At 50.9% G+C, this 17,717-nt stretch overlaps 1 protein-coding gene across 1 annotated transcript; it reads left to right on the forward strand.

Annotated features, from left to right (window-relative positions):
* The first annotated feature begins 422 nt into the window (after nt 1–422).
* Nucleotides 423–15,871, forward strand: git1 (G protein-coupled receptor kinase interacting ArfGAP 1). Its single transcript, XM_067245987.1, is given in 22 exon segments — nt 423–652; nt 4,355–4,488; nt 4,877–4,989; nt 5,248–5,353; nt 5,981–6,067; nt 6,171–6,185; nt 6,187–6,302; nt 6,466–6,560; nt 6,698–6,740; nt 7,300–7,326; nt 7,699–7,747; nt 8,117–8,189; nt 8,864–8,961; nt 10,238–10,349; nt 10,575–10,705; nt 11,842–11,994; nt 13,198–13,515; nt 14,628–14,708; nt 14,884–14,960; nt 15,101–15,283; nt 15,442–15,505; nt 15,656–15,871. Coding segments are annotated over 22 exon segments (2,343 nt in total). The 5' UTR covers nt 423–600.
* The last annotated feature ends 1,846 nt before the right edge of the window (nt 15,872–17,717 follow it).

Below are 17,717 nucleotides of genomic sequence, written 5' to 3' on the forward strand. Positions count from 1 at the left end.
TTATGTTATGTTGTGTTGTGTGTTGTGTTTCTGTATAGCCTTTTTTCTTTCAAATCTCGGGTTTTGGAGGCGCAATTCGTAATATAGGCAATGACTACGTTTTCCCTAAAGCCATAGAAGAAAAGTAAAATGTCATAAAATGCATATGCCACGATGTAGCCTACGTGTGTGGAATGGCAACAAGATCGCAAGCTTGCTCAAATGTAATTTTCCTTGCGCTACCCTATTCCCACAGGCATTGCAGAGACCCGAACTGAGAGAAGGAAGGGAGTCAGTGTGCTGCGAATGACAGGTAGAAGATCTCGTTGTTGGCAATGCAGTGCACCAAGTGTGTTGTAGAGTACTCTAGATATGAGCTTGCTTAAAATATATTCACGGCAACATTTATGACAAGTCTCATTTTGAGTTTAGGAATAAGGATATTAGACCAGGAAAAGGGCTACGGCAGATCGCAACAGCCGAGGAGCACGTCGCCGGCTTCCGGGGATTCGGGGCGGCATCGGGAGATAGCAGACATCGCCTTCGGAAGAGCGAATAGCATCATCATCTGGATCAATACAGCACTCCGACACCGGCACGGCTCTAGTGGAACCTTTCAAAATGTCAAGAAAGGTCCAGAGAACCGAAGTGTGCGCCGACTGCAGTGCGCCAGGTACGACAAAAACTATTAAACAATGCGTTGGGATAGCGACATTTAGTGGGACGGGGAGGCCTATGTTCGCTGTCACTGTTGCTGTTGGACAGTGGGATCAGCAGAGCAGGAAAGCGGCCCATGTCCCCAGGCCTGTTATAAACAGTGAAGAGGCGTGCTATGGCTGACTACTAGTCCGAATTAATTATTTAACTTTATTATCGCTAAATACTCTATTTAGATAAATGAATGTGAGAGCGCCAGCGGGCCAAATAATGTTAGCTAATATTTGAGTGACAGAGATAGCCTGCTCGCTTGATCATTAAGCGGCTACTGGGCTAGATAGACATTTGTTTTGATTTCATGAGTCGGCTCAATCTGACGCTGTCGGGGTAGTTTTCTGCTCTGCTAGCTAACCGCTAATGGCTAGCTAGGCTGTGAAGCTAGCTAGCTTTGTATGCCATTCAGTTCATTCTAATATGCACGCTGTTTGAAAAGCGAAACTTCGTTTCACGGGGTTTGTAAATTTCTCCAACACAGATGCCAGCACTAACTGACATATTTATTCAACTGGCTAGATGGCTACAGTAGGCATAGCCTCAAGTAACTTTAGCTAGCTAGCCACTGTAGCTAATATATTAGCCAAGCGTTAGCTTGCTAGCCAGAAATGGAAATCCCTCCCCACTGTCTTCACAACAAAAGCAAGATAAACACAATTCAGCCTCCATTAGTTTAACACATTACTCTGCTTAGTTACGCACTGTACAGCTAGAGAGCATACAGTATAGAGGAATTGTGAAGAATACATTACTTGATAGCTTTAGCAATGTATCAATGATGAAACATTGTATCTAGCTATGTTTGTGCAAGTACTATTAACGTTATTGTTCCATTTAAGGGTTTTTCTCAAAGATGTGTTGTATTTTCTTGCATCATTATTGCTCATTGAAGTAGTGCCCGTCTGACCTGGCCCCTTCCCTGCTGGCATAGCCTTGGCATGTAGCCCCACCTGCACCCATATTTAGGGAGGAGATGGGGGTGAGGGGCTGTTTGTGTTTGGGATGGGGGGGGGGGTGGCAGCTGCTCTCTTCCTCACAGCTGCTCTCTGTAGGAATGTGTGTGTATGAGGGAGAGAAAGGGAGAGAAAATTGAGAAAGAGTGTCTGTGATGTAGATGGGGGGAGAGCTTGTGTGAGTCAGCCTCTGCTGAAGCCTTCCAGCTGATTTATGACCGTCCCTTTTCCCTACTCTGTAGTTACCTGGCTGCCTGGGCTCTCCCTCCTTTCAGCTGGCTCATCCCAGGCCTGTCCCTGCACCACCAACCCTCATCACTGTGGTTGTCATACCAAACAAACATTGTTGTCATTCCTATTTCTATAACAATGGCAATAAGAGCTGCCGCTAGCTAAAACATGAGAGAGCTAGCAACCAGCAAAAGGCGTGTAGCCTGTAGTGCAAAAAGGTCTGTTTTGACCAGGATACCACTGCCGCCAACCCCATCATTTAGTGTTTTCTGATATTCTCCAGGAAGCTCTTTGCGGGCCGTCCGTCTCTGGCAGACCCCTTCCCAGCTTTGTGGATGTTGCTAAGCTGCTGACAGCGTTGCTGGTCACAGCCCAGCCCTGGTCTGCCCCACCACACCCTGCAGCTCAGCACTCCACGGCCTCACACTGGGCCAGCACTTAATTAGGGGACACAACCTTATATTAAGGAACAAAAAACAAATAACCTTATAACTAATGTCAGACTTATTGGGATTTCGTAGTTTTGGATGATCCATCTGTCTGTCCATCCGTCTGCGTAGATAAGTGGATGGGTGCATGTGTCTGAAATCCCATCTGGACCATGCGCTTAGTGGAGCTGAGTGGTCATGAAGTGGGATCAACACAACGGTTTGTGTCGAACATGACAGGCTCTGTTTCACAGTTTGATTGAACAGAAGCCAAAATTAACCTTTACAAACATGCAGTAGAACACATCAACCAGCATTGCCAAGCTTGTGTTTGGGTTTAACCAATAATCCTTGATTCGTAGTCTGATTTAGGTATTTTCTGGGTCACTGTAGCTATGACCTACAATTGTCAACCTGAATTAAAACGAAAAAGTTAATGATGACCATCGAGTGGTATGTGAGATTTTTCAAAAAACAGTTCTTAGCCGAACGGCTGTTCCAGGTATTTGTCCTGAAAGTCACATTTTGAAATTGTTTAATATTGATCAGACGTATATGTAGGCCTATTGATCTAACTATGCTAATGTTTTCTAGGCTGACTGTTTCCCATAAATAAATCCATCCCTTATGTGATTTGTTCTTTCTGCTGACCACGTCATACCCAACTTAATGGTTCTGACCCAAGCCCTATCCCAATCTATGTACGGTACTCTAGCATACAAGATCCAAACAGACTAACTGAGTTCATCAGATGACTACTATGCTTCAGCTGTGCTATCGGCCCTGCTAATATTATCCCAGTTTAAATGACTAATGCAAAGTGTGAATGCTTGGGTGACTCTTTTCATAGAGCTCCTTACGCTGCGTTCACACTGCAGCGTTTTTTAACGCTCTGCATCGCTTGCCTTCCCACAGTACACCACGCTCGGGGGCGTGTTAGACAAGTTAATACAGAGTTGTAGTTCTCTAAGGTCACTGTTGTAGTCATGGCCAAGCGTGCAGATTTGGGTTCATGTACTCACAATATCGATCAAAATACCACTTTTACACAACATTTATGTAAGTGCAAGATTTTACTAGTGCAAGATTACAGTAGAATACATGTTACGCCACCGGTCACTCAACCAGTCGTTTGTAGGCTGGGCTAGCGAGCTAGCAGTGGCACAGAACAGTCACGTAATGTGACGAGACTAAATTTAAAAGTAGGCTATAAAAACACACTAGGAACAATGACGACATCAGCAACCATGCACCATGCATTATTAGTTTAATGTATTCTTTAAATTCAGGCTCGTCACATTAGTAACTTTGTTCTGAACATAACTGGGTGTGCAGACACATACGAAAAGTTTCTCCTCCATCTTGAAATTGTCAAACCTAGAAATGTTTATCATGACGAACAGTTGCTACGTTACAAGAAACAAGAAACCAATCCGATTGGCCAACGCTAGCGTTTTCACGCTCCTCATTTACATAAAGTTGAGAAAATCCAACTTGCAACGCTCCGCTCCGCTCGCCTTCCCACAATGCCCTACGCGAGTGTCAACGCCTGGTTTCATTTAAAATGAATTGGAAGCCGACGCCCCGCGCCGCCCGCTCCGCTGCAGTGTGAACGCAGCGTTAGGGTCTAACTCTGATCCAGTCTGCAGCTAGTCTACATGACTAGACCATAGAGCCTAAGGCTTAGGCTGTCTGTGTGTATGACCTTTGAACTCTGGCCTGATCTGGTGTGATGTCATTAACCCACTCTAAGGCTAATCTGTGAGTCTCTGGTATGTACAGAACTGCTTATGGCATTATTTAATCACAATAGGTTGTAAACTATAATATGAGTTACAGTGAAACACTATCTGCCTAGTGTCTGTCCCCATTATTGTATTCACTGAATCGACATATTTACTGAAAATGTATTATCGATATAGGCATGTCATTGCATTTGAGCTATCACTCTGAAATTACGATCTCTCGCAACATCGGTATAACTCATGCTGACCTCTTTTTCTCTCTCTTTCCCTTCCTCTGTCTCTCTCTCTCTATTATGTTCTCTATCAGATCCGGGCTGGACAAGTATCAACCGAGGGGTTTTGATCTGTGACGAGTGCTGCTCTGTCCACCGCAGTCTGGGACGACACATCTCCATCGTCAAGCACTTGAGACACAGCGGCTGGCCCCCAGCACTGCTGCAGGTACCCTGGAGTAGAGGGGCTGGGGGACTGGGGGGCGCTGGGGGGGGAGAGCGGGCTGGGGGGCGCTGGGACTGGGGGGCACTTGGGGGAGAGGGCTGGGGGGGCACTGGGACTGGGTGGCACTGGGGGGGGGAGGGCTGGGGGAGAGGAGAGGAGACCTGTAAAAAAGGGTTTGATGACAGATTTAAGGAGGTTGGCTTGAATAGGAGGTAGGCCTCCAGCATTGCTACAGCTACTTGCAAATTTTAGGGGGCAGGTAAGGTATTTAGGGGCTGGACCTGGGTATCTAGGGGCTGGACCTGGGTAGCTAAGTGGTAGGGCTGGGGCTTAATCTGAAGGCAGTGTCATGGAGGGTCCTGGTCCATTGAAGGTTGATGCTGTGTTTCAGATGGTGCAGACCCTGGCCAGTAATGGGGCCAACTCCATCTGGGAACACTCTCTCCTGGACCCCGCTCAGGTGCAGAGTGGACGCAGGAAACCTAACCCTCAGGACAAAGTCCAGTGAGTGTGCACAACTCAACCTAGGACATTATCCACCCTATACATGCAATTACACTTGTGATTATTACTCTACTGGAGTGGGAAACAGTCAGCCTAGAAAACATTAGCATGGATAAGAGCGTCTGCTAAATGACTAAATGTAAAGAAAGTATGCGGGTGCAAACCTTTCTCAAAGTCCTATTCAGCAATAGCAAACCTAACATGCAAACCCCCCCCCCCCCCCCCCCCACACACACACACGATGTGTGCGACATCTAGCCCCACCAAGTCCGAGTTCATCAGAGCCAAGTACCAGATGCTGTCCTTTGTCCACAAGCTACCCTGCCGTGACGATGACGGCATCACCACCAAGGACCTCAGCAAGGTGAGAGCCGACCCTAAATCCCACCTTATTTCAAGGGGTCAAAGTTCACAGGTCAGGGTGGGCTCTTCCTCTTTAGACTGGGCTGGTACAGCTTCCTACAAGGCAGTGTCACAAAATATGCACACACACACACACACGAGACCCTTCACAGCCTGAGTCTTTCTCAGCAGGAAGCAACTTAATGACACCACAGGAAGTTCTAATGGGCTCCACTATGACTGTTGAACTGAACTAATGAGAGGATTCACACAGTGCTAGCCCCCTCGCCTCCCACTCTATCTCGCTCCTTTCGCGGTTATTTCTTTCCATTTCTATTTTAAGGGCAGCAAAATGTAATGCCGAAGCAACGTGTGTCTCCATCTGTTTTAACAAGCCAACAAGGTATTGAGATGTTAAAGGGCTCGTTCTCTCTCTGTCTGTCTGGCCCTCTCTCTCTCTCTCTCTCTCTCTCTCTCTCTCTCTCTCTCTCTCTCTCTCTCTCTCTCTCTCTCGTGTGTGCTCTCTCTCTCTCTCTCTCTCTCTCTCTCTCGTGCGTGCTCTCTCTCTCTCTCTCTCTCTCTCTCTCTCTCTCTCTCTCTCTCTCTCTCTCTGTCTTTCTCTCTCGTGCTTTGTCTCCCTTTCTCTCAGCAACTGCACTCCAGCGTGAGAACAGGGAGCTTAGAGACGTGTCTACGACTGCTGTCTTTGGGTGCCCAGGCCAACTTCTTCCACCCGGTGAGTGCCTATGGAAGTACTCACGCACGCACCCACACCCTCACGCACACACCACACCTTGTTTTCCTGACCGGCGTGTGTGTGTGTGTTCCTGTCCCCCCAGGAGAAGGGCACCACTCCCGCTCCACGTAGCAGCCAAAGCGGGGCAGGTTCTGCAGGCAGAGCTGCTGGTTGTGTACGGGGCTGACCCCGGAGCCCCTGACATCAATGGACGCACACCCATGGATTACGCTAGGTACCACACACACACACACACTCACTTGTCTTGTGTAGTCATATGTTTTTGCTGTTTCTAGGAAACGTTATGCACAGCACAATACAGCGCGCACACACTGACACAAATATATATTTAAGCGGTTACTAAGTGCATACCTGTGTGTGTGTGTGGTGTGTGTCAGGCAAGCGGGCCAGGTGGAGCTGGCGGAGAGACTGGTGGAGTGCCAGTATGAGCTGACAGACAGACTGGCATTCTACCTGTGTGGGCGTCGCCCAGGTAGGTCCACACCCCCACACCCCCAGTTTCCAGTACGCTCGACCCCCCCCCCCCCCCCCCCCCCCGACCAAAGTCCGCCGATTCAGATCAACTCTCCTGTAGACCGTGGTTGACTTTGTACCTGTCTTACCCTCCAGATCACAAGAACGGCCATTACATCATTCCTCAGATGGCTGACAGGTGAGGCTCCCAACAGTTTGGAACCAATGATGACTAGTGATGCTAAATGGAATGTATGTGGAACATTGTGAGGAGGGAATGGGATTTCTGCAATTCGGTGCTTTGACCAATAGGTTGCGCCATGCCATTGGTCAGTGTGTGTCACTCTCTGGAGCTGGTTGGCCCACTAACATTGACTGACTGGCTGGCTGTCTGGCTGCATGTTTTTCTGCTGAACTAATTTACTGTATGAGGCTGGGTTCAATACACATGTTCAGACATTTGAATGAAGTGAGATGCCCTTGATTTGCTACATGGTACATGCTGAGCGGGCTTAAATCAGCTTCTCTTTAGTCAAAGTTCAAATATTAGAGGCAAGCTGCATATTGTTGGGTGTTGCCTACTTTGTAAAGAAAGCCATCTGTTCTGCCTTTTCCTGTGCTCTTGGGGATAGGCTCTCTCAGAACCTTGGCAGGAGTTGTGTTGATGTCGGGGAGGGTGTGAGCTATCCTTCTTTCTCTTTATCTTTTTTTCTCACTCATTTTCTGTTCTCTCCATCTTGCTGCGCTTGTGGAGCCAGAGCTCGTCCTAAGTGCCCGTCACAGAGGTATCTTCTCTCCTTTATGCTCTCTCTCTCTCTCTCTATCTCATTTGATCTCTCTCTCTCTTAATCTCTCTCTTTCTCTTAATCTCTCTGTCTCTCTCTGTCTCTCTCTTTATCTCTCTCCCTCACCATAATTCCTTCCATCCATTCGTACTACTGTTAATCTAGCCATTCGGCACTCCGTTAAATGAAACCCCTGCACACTGTCTCTGTCCCCCCCCAGACCCTCCCCACTCACCCGGCCTCCGTAGAGGTTGTTGTTCCATCTCGACAATCTCACCTCTACTTCACCCGTTCATCTCTTCATCCCTCTGTTTCTCTCTGTCCTCTCTGGCTCTGTGGTGGTTTGACTGAGTCGTGTCTCTCTGCTTGCAGTCTGGACCTCTCAGAATTGGCCAAGGCAGCCAAGAAGAAGCTACAAGCGGTAAGTCGTGTTTGAATTCCACTGGTCTAGAATCCTTGTGCATGGCCTGTCCAGTCTAGGGCGGTAACGGGGGAGGTTGGGACGCTGTGTGTTGTGTCTGGGGTTGTTTACATGTTCATATAAGCTGAATGAGCCTGCCTTGGGCCTCAGACAGAGCCCATGTGTTTATCCACTTTGCTCTACATCATTGTAATGCGTTTCTGCTGCAGCCTGCAGTGTTTGCCTAACTGTTTGGATACGTGTGCGAGACTGTGTTTCTCTTCTGCTGTTGTTTACTCTGCCGCATTGCTGGGGTTTGTCTTGGTCTGTGTGCATGTTTATCACATCTGTGTTCCATATGTTTTCTGTGTGTGTGTGTGTGTGAGACAGCTGAATAACCGACTCTTTGAGGAGCTGGCCATGGACGTGTACGACGAAGTTGACCGCCGGGAAAACGATGCAGGTTGGACCCCCCCCACCCCACCCCACCACCACGTCCTCTCAGATCTGTCCGTCTTTGCCTTTTAGAGACATGGAGTCCATCCATGCTGCTCCCTGGGACACACATGGACTGTTTAGAAAAAGAAAAAAAAACTTCTAAACACTGTCGGCCGAAGGTCACAGGCCGAGAGGGAAAGACGTAAAGAAAATGGGAAAACATTTGGAGAGAAGACAGTGATAGAGAGAGGAGAGCAGGCATTTTCAATAGAGGAAGAAGCGGAGTACAAGAGAGAAAGCGAAGGAATAAAAGGAGAGAGAGAAAGAGGAGGGCACAAAGGAGGAGGGTGTGTGGTGTGTAAGGAAGTGCCTCAGGACTTCTCGAGTGTCCTCAGTAGTAGTAAAAGAAGACGCAGGTAGGTGAAAGACCGAGCGATGCACACACGTGCTCGCACACACAGAGGGGGCTGTCGGGTTGGCAGAGCACAGCAGGGGGTTTTTCGAACACGGGAAATGCAAAGTCTGAACTTGGTCGTGAGTTTTACTGGTGCTTCTTGCTCCGCTGTGTGGGCGGCTGGACTGGGTGTGGGGCTGTGTGTGTTTCAGCTGAAATGACCTTGCCACACACACACACACACACACACACACACACACAGACACACAGAAATATAAATACGTCTTTCTTCCTTTTCTTCCTAGTGTGGCTGACGACTCAGAACCACAGCACTCTGGTAACGGAACGCAGCGCTGTGCCCTTCCTGCCTGTTAACCCGGAATACTCTGCCACACGCAACCAGGTAACAACGCACAACATTTTCAACTACACACACACCGAACTTCTCAACTACACACACACACGCACACACACACACCACTAGTCAACTGCACACACACACACAACTGGGCAACAACAAACATAAGCACTCACGCACAACTAGGCCAGAATACACACAACCAGGTAACAACAACACACACACACACACGTGCGGTGGGATGGAGACAGCGGCACTAGACATGTGACGTCTCTGACGAGGCTGCTCGGTGGGGCCGGACGGCTCCCCCCACAGGACGCCTCCAAAACCCTGCAGCACAAGAGGAGAACACAAGGGCGGGCGAGGACAGAGATGAAGCGTGGCCTGAGACGGAGAGAGAGGGATGAAAGCAGGTTTCCATAAATAGAATTAGAGGCGATGGGACGTCTGAGGTCTGGCCAGTGGGACAGAGAGCAGAGCGAAAGAGACAGGATGGAAGGATGGGGGGGGGCGAGGGAGAGGGAGAGAGAAAGTTGCCCAGCGGTGTGAGTGATGAATGTTTTTTACCTTGGAAAAGGAGGGATGTTCAGCTGACGTGTGTGTGTGTGTGGTATTGTAGAGAGAGATATACAGAGTGTGTGTGTGTGTGTGTGTGGTATTGGAGAGAGAAATCTACAGAGTGTGCGTTTCCACCAGCTTTGTCTTTTATCTCTACTCTCTGTGCTCAGTTGGGTGGTGCTCAGTTGGGTGCCTCATTAGTGGAGACCTTGACCTTTACACTCGCACACACTCATCCAGTGTGATGACCGTTGTGTTAAGCTGCCGTTAGACGTCTAGGTGCCTGTTTCTGTTTCACTGTGTTTACAATGGAAACCACATGGATGGAAAACTGGCCTTTTGTCCACTTATGCAAACTCAAGCATGCTAATTGCGAGGTACAACTCGGTGTGGGTCTGTGTGTGGGTCTGTGTGTGGGTCTGTGTGTGGGTCTGTGTGTGGGTCTGTGTGTGGGTCTGTGTGTGGGTCTGTGTGTGGGTCTGTGTGTGGGTCTGTGTGGGCGTGTGTGTGGGCGTGTGTGTGTGTGTGTGTGTGGGCGTGTGTGTGGGCGTGTGTGTGGGCGTGTGTGTCCACTGTAGTGCCTCTGAGCTTGTTTTTCCAGACCACACGGGCCACAGAGGCAGGGCCAAGGCTAGAACGCAGCACAGCATCTAGCATCCGAATAACAATGTATCTTTTAGTGGATGCTGTCAGGGACTAACTGTGCGGCCTCTATCTACCCTGCTCTCTCTCTCCCCCTCTCTCTCCCCCTCCCTCTCCCCAGGGCCGCCAGAAGCTGGCTCGCTTCAACGCCCGAGAGTTTGCAACACTGATCATCGACATCCTGAGCGACGCCAAGAGAAGACAGCAGGGAAAGGGCCTGGGCAGTCCTACTGGTAGGAGGGGGAGGGGGAAGAGAGGGCAGAATAAGAGTGGATGGAGGAGGGAGGGAGAGAGACAGAGAGGCGGGCTAGAGAGGAGAAAGGGAGGTTAGTGGATAGCCAGAGGAGACAACAAGGCAAAGCCCTAGAGATGTGTGTGTGTGGTGTGTGTTATGCCTGTATTGTGGTGCTGTGTCCTGTACTGTAGCGCTGCAAGGTTACCTCCCTCCCTCCCTCCAGCAGACCCTCTGGACCTGGGCCTGGGGGATGACGACCAGCACGACTATGACAGCGTAGCCTCCGACGAGGACACGGACAGCGAGCTGACCACGCACAACAACAACAACACCAACCGCAACAACCGTGCCAAGGTCTGCAGCACACACACACACACTATCATCACACTGACAGACATTAAAGTGGGTCCAGCGCATAACGTATAGTTATTTCCCTATAAATCTTTTCACGTTGTCGAATATGGATTCGCACTCTCTTTAAGTTGGATTCAAACCTGCAGCCTCATTAGGCCAGCTAGTGCCTCGCCCCTCTACACCAGCTCTCCTACTCCACCCTCCTGGCTTGTCCCAGCATGCTTTGCGGGATCGGCTGTGGAACCTGCCGCATACCTCCTCAGTGACATCACAGCTATTCCAGGCTCCAGTCACACAGGCATTGTTCTAATCCAGCCAATGGGAAGGCTGAGGGAGAGAGGGAGGAGAACTAATGGAGGAGACAGATCCAGTAATTGAAGATTGAGGCAGGAGACAGTAAAGAGAGAGACGGAGAGAACAAAAAAAAAACAAAGATAGAGAAAAGGGCAGACTGAGAGACTGAGAGATTATCTGAGGTGGTGACAGAGGTGGTGGGGGATCGTATCCGAGACGGGAGGAAAAAAAAGCTGAGAATATGGAGCAAATTTATAAGCGGGAGTGAGAGAGTGAGAGAGAGTGAGAGAGAGTGAGAGAGTGAGAGAGAGTGAGAGAGTGAGAGAGTGAGAGAGAATGAGAGAGTGAGGGAGAGAGTGAGAGAGAGATTGAGAGTGAGAGAGAGAGTGAGAGAGAGTGAGAGTTTGAGGGAGTGTCGGGGAGGAGCCCTGTCTGACCGTGCTCCGCCCGCCACAGGAAGTGGAACGTGGAGAATAGAGAGCTCCACTGTGTGGTCAGCTGTTCCCCAGCAGCACACTGGAGCTCTGTGTCTGCTGCTGGGAGGAAATACCAGACCAGCAGCCACATCCAGGAGACCCAGTAGAAAGAGGGGAAGGCGCCTAAATACTGTACAGCCCCCAAAACTCACTCCCTTCCAGAGACTGGGGTCATGTGTGTTTTGAACTAAGGCTTGTCTCTCAGACCCTTGTTAACAGGCCACCCTCGTCTCTGTGTTTCAGACTTGGGTTAGGCTTGCGTGTGTGCGTGTGTGTATTTTATGCACAGTATCTATAGAACGCAGAGTGCCTGACATCGACTCGATCTGTGTGTGTGTGTGTGCGTGTGTGTGCATGTCTCTCCAGAGTATGGACTCGTCAGACCTGTCGGACGGGCCCATCACCCTGCAGGAGTACCTGGAGGTGAAGAAGGCCCTGGCCTCGTCGGAGGCCAAGGTCCAGCAGCTGATGAAAGTCAACAACAACCTGAGCGAGGAGCTGCGGCGCCTGCAGAAAGAGGTGAGGAGGAGGGGAGGGGGAGGGGAGGGAGGAGGAGAGGGGGGGAGAGGAGGGGGAGAGAGGGGGAGGAGGACGGGGGGGGGAGGGAGGAGGAGAGTAAAGGAAATGATAGTAGAGAGGCATGTGTACGGAGAGATAGAGAACTGCAAAAGAGGAGGAAGAGAGAGTGAATTTTCTTTTTGTTCGTTTCTGAGAGTGAGAGTGTCATGCTACAAGATGCATATTTGTTTTTTTAGCATAATACTGGAGGTGTTTTTTGGGTTGCCAGTACCTTCTCATTGTCAGTCAGTGTGTGAAGTTGGGAGTCAGGTGGGTGAGCGGTTAGGGAATTGGGCTAGTAATCCAAAGGTTGCTGGTTTCGATTCCCGGCCGTGCCAAATGACGTTGTGTCCTTGGGCAAGGCACTTCACCCTACTTGCCTCAGGGAGAATGTCCCTGTACTTACTGTAAGTCGCTCTGGATAAGAGCATCTGCTAAATGACTAAATGTAAACGTAAGTTCTCCCGGAGAGAGAGATTATGCAGAACGACCTGGGATTTGCTGGTGTGTGTGTGTGTGTGTGTGTGGCAACATCATCTTTAGTTCTCTGGTTATTCTGTCAGTCCGTCAGTTTATGCATCTTGTCACTCCCTGTTTTGACATGTGTTTGGTCACCCATCATATGTGTGGCAAAGCTGTGTCATTTCTGTTTGCTTTACTTGATCAGAAGAAACACACACACACACACACACAGGAACATACAAGTGGCAGTGTAGATGTTTTTGGAGGTTGGTATGGACTCTTGCCTTTCATTCACTCTTGCCTGCCATCTCCCATTCCCAACTGCACACACAGATACTCACACACACACACACACACACACACACACACACACTGTCTAGAGCCTGCGTGTCTTCCTATTCCCCTGGTTGAAAGTACTCTTCCTTGCCCCATGTAGTACGTTGACCCCCCCCCCCCCCCTAGCTCTCATCCCTGCCCCGCCCCCTCCTTCCCCAGAGTAGGGAGCCCCACATCCCTGGTTGTAGTCTGTACTCCCTCACATGATATGTAGCCTGTCCATACCAGTTCCTGTGTCACTAACCTGTCTGTTGAGAATGCTTGTGTGTGACATTGATACATTTAGGTGACTCCCCCCCCCCCCTCCCCCCTACGCCTCCCTCCCTACTTCCCTTCTCCCCCCCCCCTCCCCCACCTCTCCTGTAGATCTCTCGGATGCAGACGGAGAACAGTGCGTTGCGGGGGGGCCAAGCTGGGGGGGCTGGCAGCCTGGGTGGAGGAGGAGGAGGAGGGGGGGTGGGCGGGCCAGGACACTGGCCTGGGGGAGTGAATCGAGGGGGAGGAGGTGGAGGAGGGGGGGAGCACCCCAGCAAGGCTGTCTCCTCCTCCATCTCCTCCTCCGTAAGCCCCCACCGGAGAGACCGCCAGGCCTTCTCCATGTACGAGCCGGGCGCTGCCACGCCCAAGCCCCACCCCCCCGGCCTGGACTCCCTGACCAGCCGCCTGCAGCCCCTGCATACCAGCGTAAGTTAGCCCCGCCCCTCCACAGCTCCTCTGGCTGCCCCGACCACCCGCGGTCAAGTGGCTGCCCCGCCCCACTCTCTTTTTCCCCTCCCACTGCTGCCTTGGCAACGGCTGGCCTAGTGCTGATCTGACTCCTGTCCTTTCACCTTTGAACCTCAACCCTCTGACCCTTCACCTATTACTGCCCTCTCTTTCTCTGCCTGCTACAGTAGATATACGAGTCTTGACACACACACAGCCAACCATGCCTGCACACACACACACACGGACCACGTGCATTTCCTATCCTCTCATTTATTAAAGGGGAATATAAAGGTGACATGGAACAGGCTTAACTCTCACACTGCACACGTTCACTGACTCCTCTGCTTGGGGCTCCATCTGGATTCCTCTCTCTGAATGTCTGGCACTTCATCATCTTTTTTTCCCCATCGTTCATCTGTCCATGTGTTTGTCTGTCCATTGCTTGCTGCCGAACAGCCACTCGTGTAGATGTCAGAACTTTTGACATCTACTGTGCTGTCGTCCTGTCTGTCTGCCGTTCATCTGTATTGAACATTCACTCCATATTAGGTGAATGAGGAAAAAGAAAACATGTATGTATTATTTTTTGTTTATCCATGAATGTGTTGTATGTACCGTGTTTATCACTGTACAGAAGACTGTTGGTAACGGTGTGTTTATGTGGTTTGTTCAGAGTGTTGGTTTACTGTCCTGGGGGGTGGGAATCTTTTGGTACCTCACGATTCAAATCGATTCTTTGGGTCACAAAAAAAAAAAAAAAAAAAAACATAATAAAAAAAATACAAAATCAATTCACATAAATTTGGGAATCGATCTGAATTGCTAGCAGACTAAATCGCAATTCAAATGTGAATCAATTTCCCCCCACCCCTATACTGTCCAAGACCCTTTTGTTCCAGTTGGTAGCCTCCTAGTGGAAGACTAAGGAACTGACCATTCCATCTTCACAGTTTATAGTGACATAATAGCATTGACTGAGGGACAACATGATGGGACTCCATCCAGTAAACCTTTGCTCCACTATACCTCCTGTCTCTCTCTCTCTCTCTGTCTCTCTCTCTGTCTCTCTGTCTCTGTCTCTCTCTCAGGTGAGGAGAACGGGTCCTGGGGGGTCTTCACCATACGGGGGGTCGCATCTCTCGGTGACTACAGAGAGCGGTAGATACATGGTACGACTACGGCACACCTCGTTCTCTCAGCAGCATTCAACCCTGACATGCCGGCCTGTCATTGGACAGCCTGTTGGCATACACCACGGGGTACAATGGTGCCTTAATGAAAGGGCTGAGGATGTATACACACGCCACGTAGCATGTTGACGGTATGTCGTGCGTTCGTCCACAGACCTCTAAAGCAGAGCGACACGGCAGTGGCACGGACAGCGACTATGACAACACGCACTCGTACGACCTGTCGTTAAGGTAGGCCGTGCAGGAGCACTCACCCTTGGGCATGTGTGTCTCACTGACAGACTGTGTGTGTTCACCCCTATGCCTTCCAACTTGGTTGCGCGTGTCTTTTGACGGCCACGCCCTGTCCTGCGTGTGCGTGTGTCCTCCAGCATGGGCCGCAGCAGCGAGGAGGAGAGCCGGGGGGAGGGGGAGGACGGGGGAGGCGGGTGGGGGGAGCCGGAGGAGCCCGACCCCACCCTGCCCTGCACGGAGGACGTCATCCTGAAGACGGAGCAGGTGACCAAGAACATCCAGGAGCTGCTGAGAGCCGCTCAGGAGTTCAAACACGACAGGTATGGTGACCTGGTCTGCCGGTGCATACACAGACGCACGCTGGTAGACACACTTGAGGAATCGATGCGCCCCACGTCCGCCTACACCGGGGGGAGGGTTGCTTCCCGTCCCCTCTGGTCCACTTGTAACTCGAGTGTTTGTGTGTTCCGTCACGCAGCTTCGTGCCCTGCTCGGAGAAGATCCACACTGCTGTCAGTGAGATGGCTTCTCTCTTCCCTAAGGTACCTCTCTGTCTGATCTCTGTGTGTGTTTGTGCGTGTGCGTGCGTGCGCGAGTGCTTCTGTGTCTCCTGTGCTTTGGGAGTAGCAGCGTGAGGTTTGACCTGGTGTCGTGTGTGTGTGTGTGTGTCTCCTCCCTCCCCTGCCCTCCAGCGCCCGGCGCTCGACGCCGTCCACTCCTCGCTGCGCCTCCTGGCGTCCAGCGCCTCCCGCCTCCAGGTGGAGTGCCGCAAGGCGGCGCCCTCGGAGCCCTCGGCGCCCGCCGTGGACTACCAGCTGCTGACGCAGCAGGTCATCCAGTGCGCCTACGACATCGCCAAGGCTGCCAAGCAGCTGGTCACCATCACCACCCGTGAGAAGAAACAGTGACTGTTGGACGGGAGGAGGCGGGGCGGGAGGGAGGGAGGGAGGGAGGAGAGGAGGCGAGAGGACAACAAGCAGAGAAAGGCCATGTGAGAGAATGCAGGGAACAAAAGGAACTGTGCTTGCCGAGAGAGAGAAACGGATGAGGTCGGAGGACGGAAAGAAATGACAGAGAGGGATGAACGAGCGGGGGATGAAGGAGCGGGGGACGATGGTGGGATGAGAGGCGGCACGGTGGTCTTTGTCTCGACCAGCCTCTCTGAATCCCTCTCACTCCATCCCTCACTTCGGTTTGGAGTTCACTGCGTGGAGAGAGAGAAGGGGGATCAGAGTACGGACCCAGCCAACCCCTCTCTCCACCTTCCTCTCTCTCTCTCTCTTATTTCTCTTTCTCTCAATCTTATCACCTCCATCAGACAGACAGGCAGAGGACGGATGGCGCTGGGGTTGCCCAGTCACGGCTGGCAAAGGGACCTTCTCCACTCTCCCTCCTCCCCACCCTCACACACTCCCTCCTCCCCACCCTCACACACTCCCTCCTCCCCACCCTCACACTCTCCCTCCTCCCCACCATCACACACTCTCTCTGCTCCACCCTCACACACTCTGCCCCACCCTCACACACTCTCTCTCTACTCCACCCTCAAACACTCTCTGCTCCACCCTCACACCCTCTGCACCACCCTCACACACTCTCTCTGCCCCACCCTAACACACTCTCTCTGCCCCACCCTCACACACACTCTCTCTCTCTGCCCCACCCTCACACACTTTCCCTGTGCCCCACCCTCACACTCTCTGCCCCACCCTCACACACTCTCCCACAGTCTCGGCCCTCCAGGCCTTCCTGGTACAACATGACTCGTCGTCATGGACCGTCCCTCTTGGTGGTTTGTTTTTCTTTTCTTTCTTCTCCTTTTTTTGGTTGCTGATCTGTGGGTCTGTACCCCAAAGGCTGAAATTACTGACTTAAAAGAAACACTTACACTGGAATTATTTTTATTCATTATTGTAATGAGTAAGCCTCTGGTTGTTGTATTGTGATTATTTGTATTACTGTCTGTCAGTATGATTTACTGTTATTTACCAAGTTTTTTTTATTTTGATGTTTCATCTATGATTCTCAGTCAGTGGAACAGGGAGAACTGTGGGAGTGCTCTTATCCGCCATCTGACTTGGTAGTACACACACACACATACACACACACACACACACAAGCACACACATCTGTGAAATGGGTCCTTCTGGAACACTCCTATTCCATCAGTGTCCATTTTGAGTTTTATTAATTGATTTGAGTGTTTTTCTACCTGTCATGTTGTTAGTGGCCAAGAGACTGAACTGCTGCCTAAAGGAAGAGAGGTAGTGATGGGCCATGTCTGGACCTGGCCTCCTAAAGGAAGAGAGGTAGTGATGGGCCATGTCTGGACCTGGCCTCCTAAAGGAAGAGAGGTAGTGATGGGCCATGTCTGGACCTGGCCTCCTAAAGGAAGAGAGGTAGTGATGGGCCATGTCTGGACCTGGCCTCCTAAAGGAAGAGAGGTAGTGATGGGCCATGTCTGGACCTGGCCTCCTAAAGGAAGAGAGGTAGTGATGGGCCATGTCTGGACCTGGCCTCCAAATACCACTTGCAGATCCAGAGATGCCCTTGATTTAGCTTACCTGGAGGTACAGGTGAAACCAATGAAGGCACTTCTTGGGTGCAAACACACTGCCCGGCTGGTGAGTCCTGGAAGCTAAATCAACTTCACCTCATCTGAAAAAAGTGTGCGTTAAGCCCCAGGTGTGGCTCCGCTGGTTAGTGGTCATTGAAAGGCCAGACTCTGAGACAAGGCGGTTAGCTGGCTGCTTC

This window comes from Osmerus mordax, chromosome 11, assembly GCF_038355195.1.
Source record: "Osmerus mordax isolate fOsmMor3 chromosome 11, fOsmMor3.pri, whole genome shotgun sequence".
Lineage (NCBI taxonomy): Eukaryota > Metazoa > Chordata > Actinopteri > Osmeriformes > Osmeridae > Osmerus > Osmerus mordax.